This window comes from Giraffa tippelskirchi, chromosome 12, assembly GCF_054371585.1.
Source record: "Giraffa tippelskirchi isolate mGirTip1 chromosome 12, T2T-mGirTip1v1.2.pri, whole genome shotgun sequence".
Lineage (NCBI taxonomy): Eukaryota > Metazoa > Chordata > Mammalia > Artiodactyla > Giraffidae > Giraffa > Giraffa tippelskirchi.
Genome location: NC_137286.1, coordinates 12,886,536 through 12,910,683, shown reverse-complemented (window position 1 = coordinate 12,910,683; position 24,148 = coordinate 12,886,536). Strand labels below are relative to the sequence as shown.

At 35.4% G+C, this 24,148-nt stretch overlaps 1 protein-coding gene across 8 annotated transcripts in view; it reads right to left on the bottom strand.

Annotated features, from left to right (window-relative positions):
* Positions 1-24,148, bottom strand: part of TRIP11 (thyroid hormone receptor interactor 11) — a 67,476-nt gene that overhangs the window by 13,496 nt on the left and 29,832 nt on the right. For 7 of the 8 annotated variants that reach the window (XM_081548159.1, XM_081548161.1, XM_081548165.1 and 4 more), the window contains 6 exons: positions 20,631-23,654; positions 17,516-17,656; positions 16,743-16,936; positions 13,270-13,433; positions 11,007-11,110; positions 6,021-6,120 (listed from right to left, as the gene is read on the bottom strand). In XM_081548159.1, the coding sequence (XP_081404285.1) occupies positions 6,021-6,120; positions 11,007-11,110; positions 13,270-13,433; positions 16,743-16,936; positions 17,516-17,656; positions 20,631-23,654 (3,727 nt within the window). Of the gene's footprint in view, positions 1-6,020; positions 6,121-11,006; positions 11,111-11,843; positions 12,036-13,269; positions 13,434-16,742; positions 16,937-17,515; positions 17,657-20,630; positions 23,655-24,148 lie in introns of those variants that run through there. The other variant, XM_081548167.1, reaches the window with a different exon arrangement.

Genomic DNA, 24,148 nt, shown 5'->3' with positions numbered 1-24,148 from the left:
TCAACTTATACAAGATCACTTTCACTATAATAGCAAATTATATTTTTTAAATATAAAGGCACCTTGTATTTCTTTACATTTGAAGACATATTACCATTTGCTTTGTCTTACAACTCAATTCTTTTCAACCATTTCAACAGAATTTTAAGGTCTAGAGTATATGGTGAATGTTTTCTTGTTCCATAATTATAATTATTAATTGCAGAATGAAAAGTAATTTTTTTTTTTTAAAATCTCTACCTGCACTGTAAGCACTTTGGAAAAGTAATTTTTGAAACTCCATTTCCTAGCAAAGAACTCACAAAAAAATTTTATGAATACAGTATATCCTTATTAACTTGAGTTTTAATAGACTGGAATCTGATTAAACTCAATTATCAATGTTGAAGTCTACTGGATTATTTGTACAGTTAAGTTAGAATTACTACGTGTATGTGAAAGAGATTTTATGTAAATATTTTTAATATAACCAGATCAAATTTATTTTCCCTCTCCACCTTCCTCTCTCAACCATTTAAATTAAAATTCAGATAATTTGTAATGCATTCTTCCATATCAAAACAAACTAAAATTTTTTAAAAGACTGAATATTGTAAATTGTTACATATTTAATTTTTAAATTTAAAAATTAAAATTTTTAAATATGACACAGACCTATCATATTGCAAAAGAAATGGCCTCAATTAGGTCAGTGACCAGTAAAGTCATAATAATAATTTTGCCACTTACTGAATATCACCATCACTTTATACTAATATGTACTGATTTATATTAATGACAAATGGCTTTCTAGGCTACAGACTAAACCGTGACCCATTTCTAAAAGCTCACTGTTGGAAATCAGCATGGACTAAATCTGATACAAAGAAATGTTTGTTCAGCCCACAGGGTTTGTTTTTTTTTTAAACTTATATTACATGTTGCATCAAAGTCTATATTTCTGGTGTCTTCTGAAAGATCTGAAGATTTAGCAACCCTGGACCCACTTTCCTTCATGACAACAGTTGGATGAAGAGAATTTGTTGCCCCCTATAAGAAGCTCTCCAATTCCCCTGTCTCTATTTAGTCCTATTTGCTATACTATACTAAATTATAGTATAATTTAGCCCCAGTTTAAAACTTGTGTTCGTGATCCAACAGTTTACTCCCACCTCTGCCTTCTCCACACTCCACATCAATGCAGCACACACACACACAGTCCACTAGATCCTCAGCCAGTTTCCAGATCTGATGCTGTTTCATATGAATTCCTCTCTCTGTCTAGAATGTTCCTTCCCAACTCTCTGCCTGCTTCACTGGACATATTTGCCATTCAAGTGAGGCCAAGTATACCTTTCACTAGCCTTCTCTACCCTTCCACACCACCACCATGAGGTAGAATAGGTTGTCTTCCTTTTCAAATAGCTTGTTGTAAGTGTGTGACTATCCTCCTGAAGGTAGAACTCCTGTCCCCTGTCTTTGTATCTTGAGCACTTATTTTAGCGCTTGGTACACAGCAGAAATCAACGGATCTGTGACAAATAAAAGAATGATTGCTTTTTCTCTGGGAAGGGAGACTATCTGAGAATGTAACACAGGACAAAAAGAATAAATGATTTATCTTATGAATTACTCATCTATATGAAGAAAAAGACATAGAACACATTAAGTCAAAAATTCTCAAAGTTACATAATTTGCTTTTCCCTTTATGCTTAGAACTAATAAAACATATATTTAAAAAATATAACCATTAAAAAATTAAAAAGAAATAAAACCATTAAGTTGAAAAGGGCCTAATTATTTACCTAATTGACATAAGCTTTTTTCTTAATTAAAAATTTTGACATTTTCTAGTACACCCAGATGTTTATATCATCACAATTTTTTAACTATTTATGGCAACTCAGCAAACTGCATCTGGTATTTCTTATATGTTTCCTCTAAAATCACAACTTCTGCCAAAAACATCTATAAAGAAATCCCTCAAAAGGTTTGGGTAACAAAGCGTCTGGGAATGTATCTGGCCTGTGTTCAACAGGACATTATATGTTTTCTTGTATAAATCATGTCCTGGAAAACGGAATGTCTTTATTTAAAATAAAAAATCTATCTTCCAGCACCATAAAGGCGGCTCCATGAAAAACAGTTTAAACTTTTTATATTTGTAGTTTTAAAATGTTTTTATGCTTCATATTACAGTTGGTTTACTGGGGCTCATTTTATACATTCTTCTAGATTTTCTTTAAAAAAACACTCTAAGGAAATTTTCCATTCTCAACTCATAGAAGACTTTTTTAAAAAGCAGTAACAAAACCTTAAAAAAAAAAAAAAATCAGTGATGGGGCCCTTTACGATATGGCTATAAAACTGGCACACAGACTGAAAGACTTCCCCGGTACTGGAATCTAAACTTGCATTGCTTATGAAAACTTATTTTTCTTGGTGTACCATAAAATTCACCACCCTTTTGAATAATAGTTATCAAAACAGGAATTCTTTTGTGCTTCCTATTTCAATTTTATCCAACCATTTTCACTTTAAGCAGGAATTTATCTCAAGGATGATGATAGAGAACAATAAGCAAAAGAAAGAAAATGTTAAATTTGTCCATGAACATAGCAGTATAACATCTTTTAATGGTTCAGCTGTAGTCTAGGTTTCCATAGGTGTACATTTTCCCATGAATGACAATTCCATGGGAATTCTGAACTCTGATCAACCCAGAATAGTTCATGAAAGACATTATCCTATTTGCTTCACAGAGGACTAATGTCTTAAGTTTGAAAAAAATCAATAAAATCTAGGATGGCATGTGAAATAAGTCTTTGGACCAACATTGAAAAAAAACACTTTCAGAAAAAATGCTGAAAGAATAATTTCTAAAAGTAAAGAAAGCAGTAATTCTTCTACCAGCCAACATTACCTATTAAATCATAGCACGTACAGGATCTGAGGATTTCTTTTCATTGTTACTTTCCCACAGTGTGTGGGGCTGGGGGGTGAGGGGGAGAAGACAAAGAACTTACATTTTGGGAGTAAAATCTTACTACTAGTTTAGAGCTCTGTCTACTCAGGTTTCTTTTCTCCATGGAATGTCCCCAACCATTAATGGGATTCTTGGAGAACTAAATATGCACTCCACTGTCTTAAACTATGAACCTATGGTGTGTATCTATGCCAAGTGTTACTTCCTTAACTAAGTTCCTATAAAAAAGAGAAAGGGCAGGGGTCCCAGCTAGTATCTCACACAGCATCTAACATGAAGCCAAGTAGTTGGTTCGTATTAAGTATTTAATACCTGATTAAGGCATCTTCATACTTTTCACACAAAGCCTGTAAATACTCGGAACTCATAACCACAATTGCACATACACAGCACTAACAATTATCTGCTCTAAGAATGACTGAAATCATCAACAATCTACTGTTTTAATACTGGTGTTATAAGCAATAGCTCCCTTTTCATACGTTTGACTAGACTGAATCATCTCATCCCCAGTAGCAATGACATAAGCATTCCAAATAAAATACTGCTTTTTAAAATGAGTTTCCTGATATTGTTTAAATGTTGAAACCACATATCAACTAATCATTGACAGTCCACAGATGCTTAGAAATAAAAGAATACTTTGCCTTTACGATTCAAGTCTCTATGTACTTTCTTGCAACAAAAGCCAATCTGTCTTTTTCAAAATTGTTTCTCCTGGCAAATATTTTTGCTGTCTGGCCAAGTTTTGTGTTAAAAATAAAGTACAGTATTACAACATCAATCAACATTTAAAGTACTTAATGATCTATGAAAGAAAATATACAATTCTTTTGCAACAACCAAGCCAATCAAAGTTTTATTTATATTATCAAATCAAAAGTGCAGCTTTGAGAAAATAAAATCACATTTGTGTTTAGAGATCTAAAAGGAATATTAAGCACTTAGGTAATAAAAGAAAACAGACTGTTAAGAAGAGCTTAAATGACAAGAATGACTTCAAGACACAACAGAACTAACCATCCCTTTAACCCCCTCCCTTTCCTGTCTGTGCAACACTGGCCTCTTGCCTGCCCTTTCAAATACCAGTTGTATAAGCATAATTAGAGCTTTTTCTGTGGTTAATATTAACTTCACAAAATGAGTCCAGAGTTCTATATATTTACAATGAATATTACTTGTAACTTTTTACATGAATAGGGACCTAAGCCACCTAAGCCTTGTCACTTACGATCAAAATCTAAAAATATTCTACTACTGAGGATTTAAATGGGTGCCTGAACAAATTACTAAGTAGTGCAGGGACTCTGAAAATATTTAGTAACTACAATAAGTCACAGCATTTTTTTATCTTATCATCTACTGGGAAAAACATGGGTAGTTATCTAAAAGGGGAGCATGACATACAGTTGAGTTGTCACAGACCAACAAGTTGGTTCAGAATACTGTTTTTCTACCTATATTAGTCTAGCCCTGCCTGAAGATATCAATTCTTTGGCTAATCCCTTGACTGCTCAGTGTGTCTCCTCCAGGTTGCCATATGTCTTCCAGGTAAAGCTGTAGTTACACTGGCCTTCAACCTAACTAGACTGTTTTCCCAATAAACACTGCCTCTGGGTAAGGGTAACCAGTTCAATGTTTAGGGTACAACTCAGAGGATACTATCCTATCTTCAAAGGAGATACACACAGAACAAAATACAAGTTAGCCTATAAACAACTGTTTTCCTGACAAGAAATACAGTAACACGGAAAGATTATGAACTTTGGTCAAGGATAAAAGATCAGAGTTTAAATCTCAGTGTCTTTAACTTATAAACTGGAACTAATACTGCCTACTTTAGTTTCCTGTGAAGGGTAAATAAAATATGAGAAGACTAAAGAATACAGTACATTTATATAAAATGCCCATGTAGACCTGATATATAACTGTTTCCTTGTCCATTTCCAGCCCTCGATTACATTGAGAGTTCCAAGGCTGGCCAAATCTTACAAAGTAAACAGAGGACTTTTAGTTGAGCACTAATCTGCCTCAGATTAGTGACCTTGAGGACACTACTTCACATTCTCTTAGTATTTTTTTTTATTCCTAATAATCTCTCACCTCCTGTCTCCTGCTTGTTTTAGGCCAACCTATCTGGATTGTCCTTTGGTATCCACAATTCAGTGATTTGTCTGCTTGCCTCCTTAATGTCCAAGTCACCGTTTTCTGTTGTCTGACAGTGTTTGTGCTGTGCCATCTCCTACTTTTGCCTATTTCTATCTCATGTTAAGAGGTGCTTCTTAATTCCTTCATTACATGCCTTGGTACTACTGCTCCTAACCCATTCCCCTGAAGCTGATACATTTCTAGGTTCTCATCACCCTTCTGATAACCTTTAGTCACTACCTACTAAATGCAGCTGTAGAATAGCTTCAACTTCCTGGGGACCATTACATCAGAGATTAAGTGAGGACATGCCACCTCTGTCAGCAGCTAGAGTTAACAAAGCACTATGACCACCTGGTTATCTGAGGCCCAACTGATAACACTAAACACAGGACCCCCTAGGGAATTGACAGGGCTTATGAGACAATTTACAAGCATCAAAAAATACATGAGTGCCTACATGTAAAGCATCATCTATAACTGTGACACGCTAGTTATAGGCAGACATTCATTCCACAAAAAGTTACTCTTTTACTTAAGAACACTGCCTCCTTTAAAATATCAGACTGCTTCAGGCAGGATGAACATGGATTGAACAGGAAAAAGTCACCCTGTGATAAGTTGACTCAGTCATATCTATCCCTTAGATGGTCAACAAGGTGACAGAAAGCACAACTGGACAGCCTCAATATTCAGAAGAACTAACTAGACAGCCAGGGCCGACTTACGACTCTGGTTTCACTAGGAACAGTATTCAAATCAAAGTAAACTGATCATGGGGGACAGAAACGGAAGCCACATTCTAACAGGAATTGTTCTCACTCGACTGTACCAATGCATGGCAGGAAACTACACCTGATTCAACAGTGGTATTGTAGGGGAAAAAAGAAAAAGGAAAAAACCTACTTTGTTTCTTAAGTTCTTCAATTTGTTCTTCCTTTAAATCTAACTGTTCTGTAAGTCTTGATGCTGAATCTAATGCAGCATTTGCTTCATCCAAACGTTCCTGAGGAAGAAAAGTTCATTAAAAAGCAGCATGCAAAAACTACTTCACAAACTATAGAGCTAGAAGACAGCTTAAAGTCAATCAATCCCTTTCAGCTGTTGAAGCTCTATGTCTCTGACCTTGGGCAAGTTCATTTGATACTGCTAAGTATGAAAGATAAAACCCACACTTCACAACATCATAATGTCTCTTTCAGAGGAATTATCTATAAAAAAGGTGAGAGAATGCTATTAAAAGACAACATGGTGACAAAAATTTTAATGGTGACAATAGTATGAAAAAGATAAAAAAGTCAAGAAATATAGCAACAAATGTTCTTTTTAATTTTGCAAGTCTGATGGGTATAAAAGTGATGTTTCTTTATTACTTTAATTTTTATTTCTCTAACTACATACCAGTGGATTTGAGCATTTTCTCATGTTTATAGGACCGCTGGAACTACCCTAATGTAAAAATCTTCGCATACCTTGCCCATTTTTCCATTGAGAAGTCCTTCTCTTATAAGCTAGTTTGTAAGAGCACCTGGTATAGCAGATATGAACACTCTGTCATCAGTGTTACAAATACAGTCAAACATGTCCTACTTGGCTTCTTGAGTTTTAGTTGAGGTTAGGCTCCTCCCTGCCTCTGGACTACACATGTGGTCTTCTAGATATTCTTGCAAAGTATTTTTCTTTTTTAACATTTATATTTTTAAAATATAAAAGTTAAAGATATAAATGACAGAGGATGAGATGGTTGGATGGCATCACTGTCTCAATGGACATGAGTGTGAGCAAACTCTGGGAGACAGTGAAGGACAGGAGAGCCTGGTGTGCTGCGTGTCCATGGGGTGGCAAAGAGTCAGACACAAATTAGTGACTGAACAACAACCATTTTTAAAATAGTATTTCTCAGTGGAAGTACTTTTGATATTCCTGGCCCCTACCCACTTGCCAGAGGATCCACCCAGTCACTGTAACAGCCAAGAACACCTCCAGACTTCCAGCACCCCTCACAGTTAAAAAATCATTGCTTGAATACAATTGAAATTTACTTTCGTATACAGTGTAAGATACAATCCAATTTTATTTTCTTCAGTATAAATAGCCAGTTGTGTCAACACTGTTTATTAGTTAATCTACTCCTTTCCCCATTAAATTAAAAGTAGTTTAAATTCTCAAATGTAACGGGCTCCATTTCTGGATTCTCCTTCTGTTCTACTAATCTAGTCAATATGGTATTGATTTATGGCTCTATTTTGACATTTAGTAGGCAAGTCCCTCCTCACTATTGTTCTTTTACACAATTTTCTTGGTTATTCTAGAGGATTCACCCACAAAAATGTGAGATCACAGTTTCATCATCTTGAATCAGGGTGTGATAGCTATTTTGTTTGTAGTATCATCTTGATAGGCTAGTCCCCAGTTATCCAAATGTAATGTAGATGTTGCTATGAAGATATTCTGTAAAAGTAATAAAAGCTTCTAATCAGCTGAATTTAAAGAAGGCATATTATCCTGAATAATCAGGGTGGGCCTGACTGAACTAGTTGAAACGTCTTGAAACTAGAACTGAGTTTTCTCTATAAAAGAGAAGCAAATTCTATCTGTGGACAGCAGCTTCCCATGCCCACTTCAGTTCATCCTGTTTGTGATTTACATTCTTGACCACCTGTGGACAACAGCTTTGGCCCACACCTATGAGTTTCAGCCTGCCTATGATGTGATATTTGCATACTATCAAACCTGCAAATTTCCAACTTGTTTAGCCAGACCCCACAGTCATATCGCCAATTTCATGTAATAAATCTCATACGTGTGAATCTGTATATAGTATATACATCAATGTATATGTGTATGCGTATGTACATGTGTATGTGTTTGTGTGTGCATATGTGTACACACATACACATCCTACTGGTTCTGCTTCTCAGGCTGAACCTTGACTGATACACAGAGAGACTGAAACAAAAAATTTTAAATTAAAAAACCTAACATTTGAAATCTACAAGATTAAATTTAGTATAAATTTAAACTTTCAAATGAATTTGTTAACCTCACAGCATTTAAAGAAAATAGAAATACAATTTTTTTCAGAAATTACTACAGCTTAAAACTATACTAAAAGGTTTTTGAAAATTAACGTTTATATTCCACTACTCATTTTACCATTTTGGGGGGTTTTCTTTCATTAATTTCAACTTTTATCTTTACTAATTCCCTCTTGGTCTCTTCTGATTTGTTATTTTTCTAAATATACATTATGTTTTAAATTTTAAAAAATAAAGTTAGTTTAAAAAGAAGATCTGGACTTATAACAGTATAGCAGACTAAATGTTTTGGACCCACTGAAAACAATTAAAAGCATCAAATGAAATAAATTTTTAATGTGTTAATGAGATGATCAGAAAGTAAACACCAATGGTGAATCAACATTTTAAAAGATGCTAGACCTCACTACTAGAAGTGCAAATTAAAACCCTAAGATAGATAGCCCTTCTCACCAACCACACTGCTTTTTCATACTGCTCATGGGGTTCTCCAGGCAAGAATACTGGAGTAGTTCGCCATTCCCTTCTCTAAGGAAGAAGCTGGGAAAGATTGAGGGCAGGAGGATGAGACGGTTAGATGATATCACCAGCTCAACAGACATGAATTTGAGCAAATCCAGGAGACAGCGAAGGACAGGGAAGCCTGGCAAGCTGCAGTCCATGGGGTCACAGAGAGTTGGACACGACTTAGTGAACACCAACCAACCACGTTGATGAAAACTTGAAAAATTCTGGTAACGGTAGTGTTGCCAGAGATGTATTAATAGAATAAGAATACTTAGTACTACTGGCAGGAGAAAATCATCACAAATGCTTTAGAAAACAATTTGCCACCAAATCTAGTAAAGTTGAAATTGCCCATATATATCCCATGACCCAGCAATTCCAATCAAGATACATATCTGAAACTCTTATATATGCGCACTAGGCGATATTGCTGTTCAGTCATTAAGTTGTGTTCAACTCTTTTCATTTTTTTTGCATTTGTGTGTCCAACTCTTTGTGACCCCATGAACTGCAGTATGCCATGCTTCCCTGTCCTTCACTATCTCCTGGAGTTTGCTCAAGCTCATGTCCACTGAGTCAGTGACATCATCCAACTATCTCATCCTCTGTCATCCCTTCTCCTCCTGCCCTCAATCTTTCCCAGCATCAGGGTCTTTTCCAATGAGTCGAGATATAAACAAGGAAATTCATAACCACATTGTTTGTATAGCAGATAATAGAAATGTCCTTTATCAGTAAAATGGGTAAATTAATTATATATTCATGCAATGAATACAGCAGTGAAAATAATGAATCTTCTAACATAGTAATATGACTGAAATTTATGAAAATAACACTAAGCAAAAAAAAAAAGCAAGTCTCAGAAGAATTCAATTTACATACAGTTTAGAATTCCATTTATAAAGTTTAAAAACATTTTATAATATATCCAAACAATGTATTATAAAAAGACACAGATATATTCGATAAAACCATAAAGGAAAACAAGGGGATAAAAAGCATAAAAGGTGCTAAGGACAGGAGATGCGGAGGGATACTTATGGAACTTCAATGGGTGATATTCTATTTCTTTTACAAGATGGTGAGTATGTGAGTATTTGCTGTATTGCTATTCCTATATTATCTAAATATTGTTTTGCACAATCCTCTAAATTAATGTTATTCCCAATCTCAAAGACATGATCATAAAACATGACTCCAATAGAAGTTATTTAATACTAGAACATTTTAATGAAAATAAGATGCTAGAGTAAGTTTATAAAAAAAAAACAAAAAACCTAGTGTGTGTGTTAAGTCACTACAGTCACGTCCGACTCTTTGCAACCCTATGGATTGTAGCCCACCAGAGTCCTCCGTCCATGGGATTTTCCAAGCAAGAATACTGGAGTGGGTTGCCATTTTCTTCCTTCATCAGGGGATCTTTCCAACCCAGGGAAGGAACCCAGGTCTTCTGCACTGCAGGCAGATTCTTTACCATCTGAGCCATCAGAGAAGCCCTAATACTAGAACATTTTAATGAAAATAAGATGCTAGATATTATATGAGTAAGTTTATAATAAAAAAACCTAGACAACAATACTATTTATGTGAAAATTTCAGATGAATTTGCAACCTTTATGCTGATCATTTTCTGGAAGATCAACATGACATTTTGGTAATAAAACTCAAGTTGGAAAAAGTAATGAGTAAATACTGTTTTGCAGTCACTCAACATTAAGTAAAAATTTCAAAACATTAAAGGAAATATCTTTTCAATTATTTAGAAGATTAATAAGCCTGAACAGCATATTCACCATGACACATAAATAAAACTTAATTATTTTCCACCAGTTATCACCAGAGTCTACTCATGACTCGGAAGAGTTTATCCTACATCTAAAAGCAAGTCACCTTGGAATCATATCTCTTCATGAGGGTTCACTTTACTTCTTATATATTTTTTTTATGTATGAAATATAGCAATAATAATAAAGAGAAAAATATTTTAAAGAATTAGTCTGCAAAAGAAAAAAAATCTAATGGGATAATATACATTATTTTAATTCATGTGAAATAAAGTACCCAATATATTTTGTTGAAAAGAGAAAATTATAAAGTCAAAATTATACACTATTTTTTTAAAAATGATCTCTTCTACCTGTGCTAAAAATGAAAGTCTCATATTTGCTGTGTCTATTGTAAACTGTAAGTCACATGAGGGAAATTCTTAGTATTCAGGTTCACTGCTATGTCCCAGCAAAAACATTTACTAAATTAATTGTTTAGAAGATTATTTCCAAGACAAAAATTGTACAAGTAATTGTTTTGTGAATAATAAAATACACAAGAGTAAATTACTCCAACCAACCTGTAATGACACAAGTTTTCCTTCCAGATTTTCTGCTTTTTTCTTCCATTCAGCAACAAGCTGTTTGTGCTTTTCTAGTTCAGCAGAATACATAGCTTTTTCCTCTAAAAGAGAAAAAAGTTACATTAGCATTTTATAATTGTGTGATAAAATTATAATTTTAAACCACTTGAAACTTTAATAATACAACAAAAATATTAATAGCTCAAATGTCTCAACAAGAAAATTATATATACCTTAGTAGTGATGTTAACTGGAATTAAATTAATGAGATCAGTTTCCTCTGCTTAAATCTTTCTCCAGATCTTGCAAACTTTCCTTCCCTTCAGAACTCTACTCAAATATCAGTATTTCCTCTTTAGCAAAGCTTTCTCTATGGCCTCAGCCACTATCACACTATCCTGTACACATGTCCACTCTAGTATTATACAGAGCAGACCTAGAGAACTCTTACATTTAAAATTCAAAATTTCAACCACAGGAGTAACCCTGATATGTACATATGTACAAATGTAAAGGCTTGCTCAGTCACAAAACTATGACTTTTGTTACTTCAGTAGCATCACATCCTCTAACCACCTCCTCCCTACTAGCAGTTCATTCATTCTCAGTAATTACTGAATGTATGAACTGACAAATGGATGGGTGAATGATCTAAAGGGGGTAAATCTAAGGATGGGAAGTAGATGTGAAAAAGCGTATTTGGTTATCAGGGTATCATTCACAGTACCAGGTCCTATTATTATGTGTCTAGAAAAGTACTTTCCACCCAAATGAAAAAATGCAGTTAAAGTATAGATGAACAGCTAAGAACAAATTAACCAATATTTCAAGGGACAGTAATTATTGATGATTAACTCTTTAAAGTGGATTCAACCTCCAACTGACAAAGGACCGTATAGTCAAAGCTATGGTTTTTTCCAGTAGTCACGTACAGATGTGAGAGCAGGACCATAAAGAAGGTTGAACGCCGAAGAACTGATGCTTTAGAACTGTGGTGCTGGAGAAGACTCTTGAGGGTCCCTTGGACTGCAAGGAGATCAAATCAGTCAATCCTAAAGGAAATCAACCCTGAATATTCATTGGAAGGACTGATGCTGAAGCTGAAGCTCCAATATTTTGGCCACTGATGCAAATACCTGACTCACTGCAAAAGACCCTGATCCTGGGAAAGACTGAACGCAGGAGAAGGCGACAGAGGATGAGATGGTTGGATGGCATCACCGACTCAATGGACATGAGTTTGAGTCAATTCCAGGAGACAGTAAAGGATAGGGAAGCTTTGTGTGCTGCAGTCTATGGGGTCACAAAGAGTCAGACATGACTTAGCAACTGAACAACGAGTCTATCATAACATAGGCAGAAGGTGAGTGGTAATTAATATAAATTTAATGTGTTAGTGTTCTATAACTTTGCTTCTAAAGAACTGTAAGACCATAAGGTATGCCTCTCTCTTTTGTAATTGGGAAAACTGCATATCAGGCTATCATCACAACTGCTTTTTTTAAATGTAACACTGTTTCTAGTACTATATTATGAATATGACCATATTACTGTATACCATAAAAACTTTATAACCATTCATTAGTGTAAAGGCTAGGCTATCATAAGGCAATAACGCTGCTTCTTCATTATCAATCATAAATCATTAAACCTATAAATATGAATTTCTTTTTCACACATTTCATTTTTGATGTCTAGTGTTAGTAATATATATAACATCTACAGTGTTTTTCTTATCATACAAGAGAATACTGATGTAAGCACTAACAGGCAAACAATTCATCTTGTAAACAGGTAACATAAACTTATGGTATCAATAAATACAGTACAGTAAATGTATTCTCTCTTCTTTATGATTTTTTCGATAATTTTCTTTTCTCTAGCTTCCTTTATTGTAAGAATACAGTATATAGCATACACAACATATAAAAATGTGTTAATTGACTATTTACGGTATCAGTAAGGCTTTTGGTCAATAGTAGGCTGTTAGGAGTTAAGTGTGGGGCTGAGGAATCCCCTGGCAGTCCAGTGTTAGGACCCCACTCTTCTATTGCAGAGGGCACAGGTTCAATCCCTGGTCAGGGAACTAAGATCCCCGAATGCCACCCAGCAGCCAAAAAAAAAAAAGTGGAGTTAAGTTTGCGGGGACTCAAGCTATATGTGGATTTTCAGTTGCATGGGGGGGTCAGCATCCATGCATTGTTCAAGGGTCAACCGTACAATGATTTTTCTTCACTGCAAGACTGGCCATACAACTGACCTTGCTGGAAGTGCTCCAGGACCATCTGGAGGTTGGAGAGTGACAGCGCGTACTGTTTCACTTGCTCCTGAGACATGGAAAGCTGCAGGGCAGTTTCATCCCTTTGCTTGGATACCACATTCAACTGTTCCTGCAACGACTCTACCTGTAAACTGGCTTGATGGCTTTGAACAGAAAGAATAAAAGTAAAACTGTTTCTATCTGTTTGGACACTGTAACAAGATGAAATATCCTCCCTACATATTATTGCACTAAATGCAAGTTATATTCAAAGTATTCAGATACTTTAACGAGATGAAACCTCTTCCCTATGTTTTTTTTGTGTGGTAAAATACACATAAAATTTACCATTTTGACCATTTATTAGTGTACAGTTCAGTAGTCCTACGTACATTCACATGGCTGTGTAACAATCATGACCAACCATCTCTAGAATGCTTTCCCTCTTCCTAAGTGGAAACCCCACGCCCATTAAACAATAACTTCCCCTCCGCCCCGGACACCACCCTTCTATTTTCTGTCTCTATGAATCTGACCTTCCCTACATTTCATTGCATTAAATTCAAGTTAGATTTCAAAGAAACTTTAAGAGTTCCTCTGATCTTTGTTCTCTCTGCTTTTGTTAAATCAGTCATCCTTCCTGTGAAGGTGACTTTGAACAAACAGCAGTCATTTTAAACAGAATTGCGCTGATCAAGAAATGTCAGCGTAAGAAAAATTCAACAATAGCCTGAAACTTTTGTTTCCAGGCTAAAACCCTTAAGGTGCAATTTATCATAAACTTATACCGGTAAGTTGTAAGGGATTTTGGAAGTCATTTTGTCCAGCTCCCAATCTAACAAGCAATGGATTCTATGATACCCCCTTGTTTTTGGCACTCGCAATCCTAGTGAACTAACAAATCCTATGAACTAACAAATTTCCAAAGGCTATCCCATTGATTAACTGCCCTAATTATGAGTTAATTAACTTTTACTATCATCTTTCTGTTTATATTAAATACTCCCTACACTTTTTCCAAATAATAAATCAAGAGATCCCTAAGAGATTTACAGAACACCTATCCAGGCTTATGTCACTGAGATACTTCTTTAATGTATAATTATTACATACAAAACACTGTAATAGCCTTTCCTAGGTTTTCAATATCCAGCCAGTTCTTATTCAGAGCAGCCCAATAAAGCCAATTAAGAGCAGCTCACTTTGAAGAAACTTTACCCAACAGCACCCTCTTGTGGAAAGAGCAGTAAACTGATAACCACAGGACTTATTTAAATCCCCTCTTCCGTCCCTGGACTTTATTATTCAATTTTGCCTGTTAGCAAATCACTCAGTTGTAAGGATGAAATGAACTGTGATATCATTTAAAATGTTAAAAAATACAAGATATTACCATTGTTAAGGGCTCAAAACGCCACAACCTTATTTTATAGATTTGAGTTACTTATACACCAAATATTTATTGGACATCTATGAAACTATGTATAAGAATGTACACTGTGGGAAGGGTGTAAAATAAATGACATCATTTCTACCCCCCAGTAACTTTACACTTCATTGGGTGGGAGAAAGTGTAAAGCAGGTCAAAAATTACCTATATTCCTAAGTAAAATACAAGCGCTCTATCAAAGGCTCAAACATCACACTAGGGTTTGATTTTAGATTTGAGGAGTAAATTCTTTATGAACGAAGTGCTTGAAGAACAAGTGAGATTAACAAAAAACGGTCAGGGATCAGGCCCACTCTTTTTATAGAGAGAGAGTAGGAAACAAAGAGTAGGAAAATAGCTCCATGTGCAGAAGTGAGGGACGCAGTCTGGTTGGATGCAGATCGCAGTGAGAGATAAGGCTGAGGCGGTAGATAGCCTGGGCCCAAATCATGAGCAACTACCGTGGTTTTGAAAAAGGAGCAACAAGATCACAGGCCTACCTAAGGAAGACTATTTTTACAGGTATTATGAATGGTAAACTAAAACAGGCAGAAACTAGCAACTTTTAATTAGAGAAAATAACGGCCTGAAATTGAAAGATGATCAATTTTACAGACTGAGGACGTTTTTTTTCTGCCAGTGTGAAAAACATACACAAATGTTCACTCACTGTTTTAATTCTTGTCTTAAACAAGTTCTTCTGAGTCTGAAGGTACAACAATATATCCAACAGAAGGGGTAAGGAGTTTGCCCTCAGAAGTATTATCCTATAATATCTTTGCAGACAGAGATAATATCTACTATATCCTTGCATTTCCCTCAGCATCATACACAGTAAAAAGATTAAAAGATGCACATATAACTAACAGAAATACAGATACGATTTTTCTGGAAGATTATTTGGTAGTATATTTCAAATGTTTTAAAAATGCCCTTCAAACCAGAATTTCCATTTTTCTAAATTTACACTAAGGAAATAATCTATCGTTAACACAAAAATGCCTATTTTGGGTTATCAAAACAGCACTCTTAGTAATTCTGAAAAGTTGGAACATTCTAAATGATCAATAATAAATGAGTGCCTTAAAGAAATTTTGGCAAATACAATAATGGTATACTATGTAGCCATAAATGGTACTGCAGAAACACATAGCTTAATGTGTACTGACAGAAGCAGGTTACAAAACAGTAATAAACAGTATGATCTCAACCATTTTGCTTTAAGAAAAATAATATACAATATATACACACATATACAGAAGCATTCAAAGGCACCAAAAAAACACTGTTTCTGGATAAATGAGACTGTGCCTGTAAATGCTTTTGGGTTATGTGATTTTCTTGAAGTAGAAAATATGTTTTTTGTAAAAAGAAAAAAAAAAACGCTTTTATTGAGAGAAATAAAACTGAAAAATATGAAAGCTGGGACTTGGTCACTCAAAAGTTCTAGTAAGCCTGTAGTTAATTCACACTGACCTAGGCCTTCACAGGTTACATCTTTTATTCTAATCCAAACTTTGTCCAACTTTAGGTCACTTGATTAAAAATTAAATCACGGAGTTCCCTGGTGACCTAGTGGTTAGGATTCCAGGCTTTCACTTCTGGGGCCAGGTTCAACCCCAGGAAATGAGATCCTGCAAGCTGTAGTGCATGGCCTGGGGCAGGGGGTGGTATTAAATCACATCAATTAGTTATTGGAAAACTTGGGAAGGCTAATTAAATTGGTCAGAATTTAGGCCTAACCTCCTAAAATGATGAGAAGGAATTATCTAGGATAACAATTAAGATTCAGAGAAGCTTTAGTTTGAATGCCAAATCTGGATAAGGGTTATAAACCCAAGTGTGAGAACTACACAGGTACTTTGTGTCCCTGATATTGGGAAGGTTACTAAATCTCTTTACCCTTACTTTCTTGGTCTGTAAAATGGAGCTAATGAATTTTGTGAGAATAAAATGAGGTAACATATGAAAAATTCTTACTGAGTCTGACACTCAGGACGTGTTCAATTAATGTTAACACTAAAAAAAAAAATGAAACAGTTACCTTGCATTTTCCATTGCACTGGAGGATGAAACTAGCTTTTCCTCTAATATTGTGACTTTCTTTCTTAGTTTCGCCTCTCTGTCTTCTGCAGCCAACGCTTCACGGGTGTAAGAATCTTCTGATTCTAAGAGATGGTTACGCAATCTCTCTAGCTCCTGGTTTAAGCGTAATTCTTTGTCACGTAAATGTTGAACCTAGGTAGAGGACATTTCATTTATTTTTCCTCCATTAAAAGTTCTCCCCTTTCCCTCCTACAAGCCACTTTGTTATTAAATCTTTTCTCCATTACTGAAGTGTATTAACTGTATACTAATTTTTCATATTGCAAGATACATTTGTGCTAGGAAAAAAATTCTCCTGAAATCAACTTGAATATGGACGGTTTACTTTGTAAGATCTCATTCCCTATGTTGGCTATACTAAAAAATAAAACTACAAGGTACTATGCTTTTTGTGACAGGCCACTTTTTTCAGTAAATCTCTTTTTTTTATACTTTATAGGTAGGAAATCTTTTTTTATATTCAAGATATGCCATCTTGTTCTTTTCTTGAGGTGTAATTTAATTTTAGGTATACAACATAATGATTAGATCATAGTTTTTGCTTGTAAACTGAAACAATGCACTTTGGGAGATCAAAATCCTACTAACGCACAGTCAGAGTAAGACTAAGATAAAAATCAGCTAATAGAGAAATGCATTTTACTTGATAATCTTTACAGTTTTCTTACTTAGCAGTTTTTAAGATTTTGCTTCTTTAAAGTGAAAGTATACCTCATTCTGTACAGCAGTGTTTTCCATTTGTTTCTGTTTCAGGGCCAACATGACTTGGTCTCTCTCTTGTTGAAACATAACTGTCTTTTCCTGCATTGACTTAACTGCATTTAAAAGCTGATTTAACTCCCCAGTCTTGCCCTTTTGGAAAGAAATAATTTTAGCTTTAAAGAAAAATACATTTTAAAAAGACATTTCTTCATTAAATAATTTAAAAATTCAGTTAACTATGTGAAAGTCATCAAAAAACAAGGAAAGTTTGAGAAACCATCACAGTTCAAAGGAGACTAAGGAAACATGATAACTCAATACAATGTATTCTGGATGGGACACTGGAGTAAGAAAAGGATATCTGCTAAAAAACTGAGAAACTTCAAATAAAATATTAATGTATCTAAATAGGTTCATTATTTGTAGTCAAGGGAGCACAGTAACATAAGATGTTAAAAACAAAGGAACCTGAGTGTGAGGTATAGGGGAAGGCTCTACTCTCTCTCCAACTTTTTAATAATCTAAAACTATTCTTAAAGAAAAAATTTTATTTTAAATGCTTTAAAAGAGGACTCAAAGGACACAATCTCCTCAAATTTATCCTACACAACAAAGTGTACACAACCCCCCAAATTGCCCAAAAGAGTGTGTGTGTGTGTGCGCGCGTGCACGCACACACGTGCACATGCATTGGTGCCAGCATTTATCAAGCATACACAACTGTTGTTAGGGAAGTAACAGTGCCAAGTTGCTGGCAGAAGGGAAAAAAGGGAAGTCATTTCACATGCACAGTCTATTTTAAAAGAACATTTTGGCAACAGTTTAATGAAAGCAACTCAGGAATGATATCTTGCTAGACTGCTGTGAAAATTTATTCCTGAATGCATTCCTTACAAGCACAATATATTAAAGACTTTCATTGCAAAAGCAGGGCCATGAAATTAAGATGATAGCTGGAATTCTAAAAAGCACAAAAAAGTGTCAGCCTGTTTACAGCCAATTCTTTTCTCTGTTTGAAATATGCATATTGTCTGAATCTATTAATAGATTGGTATTATTTTTATATTTTCATGTAAACTTTCCATTTCTTTAAGAATAAATTACATGTCCCTCAAGGCAAATCATCAAAACCAAAACATAAAACCATCTGTTCCTTTTATCTCAACATCCCCTCCTGGAAAAGGGAGCCAATATTTTCCAAATAGTTTTTCAGTTAAATTTTTTTTCATACTAGAGAAAGTAAAAACGCTTGAAAATTAAAGAGCTGAAGATCTCCTGTTGAGAACACAACTTTCTTCCTAAAGAAAAATGCTATTTATTACATTAAAAAATATAATAAAGGTACTCTTTAATCATATGGGGTATTATAAGAAGTTAGTTTATGCTAATTAACTTCAATACAATACGTACTTAAGTACAACTTAACTGACTTAGGAAAGCTGCCTGAAAGATGGGTGAACCTTAATTAAATCTGCGTACTTTGGATCTATAAATGTCAATGAAATAGATTGTATGAGATGCTAAAACTATCATACAATAGGAAAAACACATGAAAAATGAATACCTACTGTCCTCCATTCCTCTATTACACTCTTACAAGCTCTTTAATTGTTACAAATTTGGCTCGTGAGCAACAGAAAGCTTCTACCCTCTGACAGTCTTTTTAATACGGATTACAGACCAGTACCATAAAAGCTAAGAAGCTACTCCTGAAAGGAGGAACACACCTCAACACATCAGTGTACTTACTTAATTAGATGACGAAGAAGGGGAAGATGATGTTAAGACTTTTTTTATTAAGTGAAAACTACATCAAGCATTCCCAAGCTTTAATCTGAGATTCTTAAAAGAGAATTTAATTGGCAAAAGAAGTTAAATCATTTTGTTGTACCTGGTAGCATGTAAACACTCAAGAAGCACTTTTTGAATATTCCATTGTTCTGCCTCATTTCTTTTCCAAATTTCTACTACTAAGTATAGAAATCAGAGTAAAAAGGCCTTACACCAAAAGAGCCCATAGCTTTGATCACAGTAAGATGTACTAGGTCTTCAACACATTCTTATCAAAATCTAACATCAACTGCATGTAAAATTTAACTGTATCAAAAACTACTGATACCTTAACCGATATACAATCTCTCATTTTATGGTTGAATAAACAAACCAATCGGAGAAGGCAATGGCACCCCACTCCGGTACTCTTGCCTGGAGAATCCTATGGACTGAGGAGCCTGCTAGGCTGCAGTCCATGGGGTCGCTACGAGTCAGACACGACTGAGCGATTTCACTTTCACTTTCCTGCATTGGAGAAGGAAATGGCAACCCACTCCAGTGTTCTTGCCTGGAGAATCCCAGGGACGGGGGAGCCTGGTGGGCTGCCGTCTATGGGGTCGCACAGAGTCGGACACGACTGAAGCGACTTAGCAAACAAACCAATAAAGTCAAAACACACCCAAAGTCACATCAATGACACAGCTAGGATTAGAATAATTACTGAGTTCACTATGTGAAAAGTACTATTCATGGCTAATGCTTTTCAAATACCAGGCTGTGAATAATTCATAAAAGTCAACTTAATGGGTCATACAGAACTTGTTTTTAACAGAGCATCATATGTAATGAGGGTTAATTTCTGATTCCTGAAACTTTTGCTTCAGTTTTCCCCCCACACACACTTACTGTACCACAATGTAAAGGGTATTACTTCGGATCATTGTCAAAGATGTAGCATGAATTTCACAGAACTTCCTTTAACATACAAGAAGCTCTAAAGCCAGAATATGCCTAAAATGTGATTAAACTGCAGTAACGTCAAAGTTCTCTCTTGTAACACATTTCTATTTTCTAATGGAAAACTGCTTCTAAACTCTTTTTGTCTACTTAGACCATAAAAAAATTAATCTAGCACTACAAATCACTGGAACTATCTAGTAATCTGGGGAAAAACTTTTCCTCAGATACCTCTGAGGAAAATTTATTTAGAATGAAGCACAATGCTTTGAAGTACATATTTCTAAATGGACAAATTCACCTTCCCCTTTAAAGATAACATCAGTAAAGTAGCACACTAAAATTTCTCCTCCACCCCCAAACCTCCTTCCACAACACACCATCCAGAACATACCTGCTCTTTTTCTTTCAGCAGCTGCTCAAAAGCTAGAGCCTTCTCCTTCAATGAGTGGCACTCAAACTCTTTCTCTCTCAGCATCATAGAAAACTTCATATTAGTCTCTTGTAATGCTTGATACTCTGTCTCCTTTCCCCTGGATGTTTCTACTATTCTTTCATTTTCCCCCTTTAGTTTACAGATGTCCATTTCTAAAATTAATGTTCTCTCCTTCAGGTTTGTTACTGCTTGCCTCAAAAGTTCATTTTCATTCACTTTGTTGGTGAAATTTTCATTCAAAGAAAGTAACTGATCACTTTTGGCTTTGATCAAGAGGTCCTTTTCCTTCAGTGACTTTTGTAAGCTCTCCTGCTTCTCCTTCAGCAGCTTAATTTCTGAATCAGTCTGTTCGTGCTCTTTTCTTTCTAGCTCTGAGGAAGCAGCAATCGAATCAGACAATCTGTGATTGTTTTCCTGGAGAGTTCTAATTGTCGCATCTTTTTCCTGCAGGGATCTTCTCAGCTCTTCTATTTCTTGTTTAGAAGACTCACTCGACACATCAGACTTAATTGTTCTAAAAGACTCTGCTGTCTGAGAAGCAGTTGATGATTCAGGGGAGAGCTGCGGTGAAATAATATCAAGTTTTCCTAAAAGAAGATCTTTGGTATTGCAAAGCTGCCCTATGCTGTGCTGAACCTGTGCTAATTCCTGACCAAAATTTTTGAGCTTGGTTTCATTCTGCTCATAGCTTTGGATCAGGCCAGTGTAGTCCACTTGTAACTTAGAGCTGTTATTGCTGTCCACCAAAACTTGTGCCTGAAGCTGATGAAGCTCCTCCTGGAGCTGGGCAGACTCATGCTGCATATTCTGTACCGTGGTCATCACCTGCTGTTTCCACTCTTCCATTTTCTTGACCTGTTGTTTTAGCTTATCTCGTTCCTGTAGGAGCTCCTCAAACTGATTACTATTAACACCTCCAACCTCATTTCCACTGTTGGATGCTTGTAAAACTGTCAGTAAGGTCTGACATTTTTGACCTAACGCATCAATTTCAATGTCTTTTTCTCGAATGATACGGGATAAATTCTGAATGGTTTCTCTAAACATATCTTGGCCACTACTTTCAAATCTCGTAAACAGTTTTTTATTTTCATCTTGCAGCTTATTGAGGGCTGCTTCCTTGGCAGCCACTATATCCATCATCTTGTGGTATTCTGTTTTGAGATGGCTATTCTCCCTAGTCTTCTCACTCAAGACAGCCAACACCTGCTCTCGCTCCATAGCATAGGCCTGCAGCTGCTGTTGAAGGTAAACGACATCCTGGGGATAGGAAGTGGAAGAAATCCGAGCATGAAGAGCTTGTATCTCCAAATCTTTCTGCTGGATAATCTGAGTTAGTTTACCAACCTCATCTTTGGACAGCTGATCAATCTGTTTAGTGAGAGATATATTCTTTTCATTTAGAAGTTTAATCTCCAACTCTCGTTCTTTTATTCCTTTCACTAATCTTTCAGTTTCAGCTTTAGATAAATCGTGCTTCTCACTTCCATTTTCTATATTAAGGCCTCGAACTTTTGTTTCTTGAAAAATATCAGAATTCTCTGTTTGAACGTCCGGTCTTTCTTCGTGCAACTGGGTTTTGATTTGTTCAATTGTCTTTTGCAAATTCTTAATTTGCTCATCTTTCTCTAAAAACAGCTGGGTGTGTGTGGTGTTCATTTGCTCATGCTGGTATCTAAACTCATCCATTTCTTTCTTCTGCTCCTGTAAAGACTGAAGCAGTTGTATTTTACTCTGGTTTTGATCTTCAATTATCTTTTGATGATGCTTTATTTCCTCTTCAAGATTATCCTTTATTATATTCAGCTGATTTACCTCAGATTCTAGCTCTGTAATACTACCAAGGGTTTTAGGTTCAGCCACAGGTGCAGCTCGGCTCTGCTGTTCCCTCAGTCGTTCCAGCTCTTCTTTCAGATGACTGTTTTCTTCTTTCATGGAGCCAAGACTTCTGTCTTTTTCCTCTATGGTTTGCCTTAAATTTTCATTTTTTCTTAGGGCCTGAGTATATTTATTTAATTCCTCCTGAAGCTCCGAACTTCTTTCTTTAAGCTTTTCAATAAAAATTTCTTTCTCATTTACAAGTTGGGTCAATTGCTTCTGCTCTTCTAAACTAGATGACAAAATTTTCTTAGTTTCCTTATGATCAGTTGCCATCTGCTCAATATTCTTTTTGAGTTCTTTTATTTCAAAGTCCTTCTCTTGATTGAGTTTAATTAAACGTTCATGGTCTAACTGTAACGGAGAGGTGCTCAAATGACGTGCATGGGACAGTTCTTCAATGGTTTGCTCACATTTGCTTGCTTCTTCCAACAACCTCTTTTCCGCCTGACACAATTCTGCTGCTAACTGTTCTTTCTCTAGTTTTACAGCCTCCACAACGGCATTTTTTTCCACAGCAATCAGACTGTTAGCTGCAAGAGACTCTTCCAACTGATGTCTAACATCTTCACATGCTAAATTCAACTTTTCATTTTCCACTTTGAGATCAAAAGCAACTTTCTTTAAATTTTCATTGAGGCATTCTATTTCTGAAAGATTTTGCTTCAAGTTTCTGACTTCAGCTTCCCTTTCTTTAAGTAAGTTATCCTTAAAATTACTGTCAGAGGGGCCTTGATTAAGAGACTGCGTTAACTCATCCCTGACTCTAGAAAGCTCCTCCTCCTTTTGTTTAATATGTTCCTGAAGTTCAAAGTTCTCCTTCTGGATACTTAAATTTTGTGTGTGTGATTTATTTAGCTGGTCTAGTAAACCATCTACTTTATCCTCAAGCTTCTGCTTACTTAAATGTAAATCATTTAGTACCAGTTCACTTTGAATTAACTTTTCTTTCTGCACATCTAACTCTCTAGTAATGTTCATTTTATCGTCTTCAAGCTGATGAACTCTCGTTTTTTCATCATTTAGATCTTTTTTCAGTTTACTGATGATATTATCTCCCTCGTTTTGTTGTTTTGATAGCTGATCTTTGATCAAAATCATGTGCTGAAAAAGTAATTTGCACAGTAACGTTAGATATTCTCTCATTTTAATACTTAAAACTTTTTTTAAAAAATGTCATACATAATAGGAGAATAATCCTTAGACATTTCTAATCCTTAGCAACTTTTTAAAAATTCCTAACAAAGCTATTTACTAATTATCTTACAGCAAATCTATTTTTGCAGAGGTTAGAACTTAAAAACAAAGAAGACAGATGATATATGTTGGTGATTTTCAACTCAAACACGGAAGCAGGGAGACAACCACCTATAGCCCACAAGCCAAATCACACCTGTTTTTGTAAATAAAGCTTTAATAGAACAAAGCCAGGCTCATTCGTTTACACATGACAAAAGCAGAGTTGAGTAGCTGCAAGTGAGACTACATGGCATACAAAGTCAGATAGTTACTATCTAAACTTCATAATAAAAGTTTGACAATCTCTGTAACTAGAGCATCACTAAAATACTGATTAAATCACAGAAATTAAATCACAT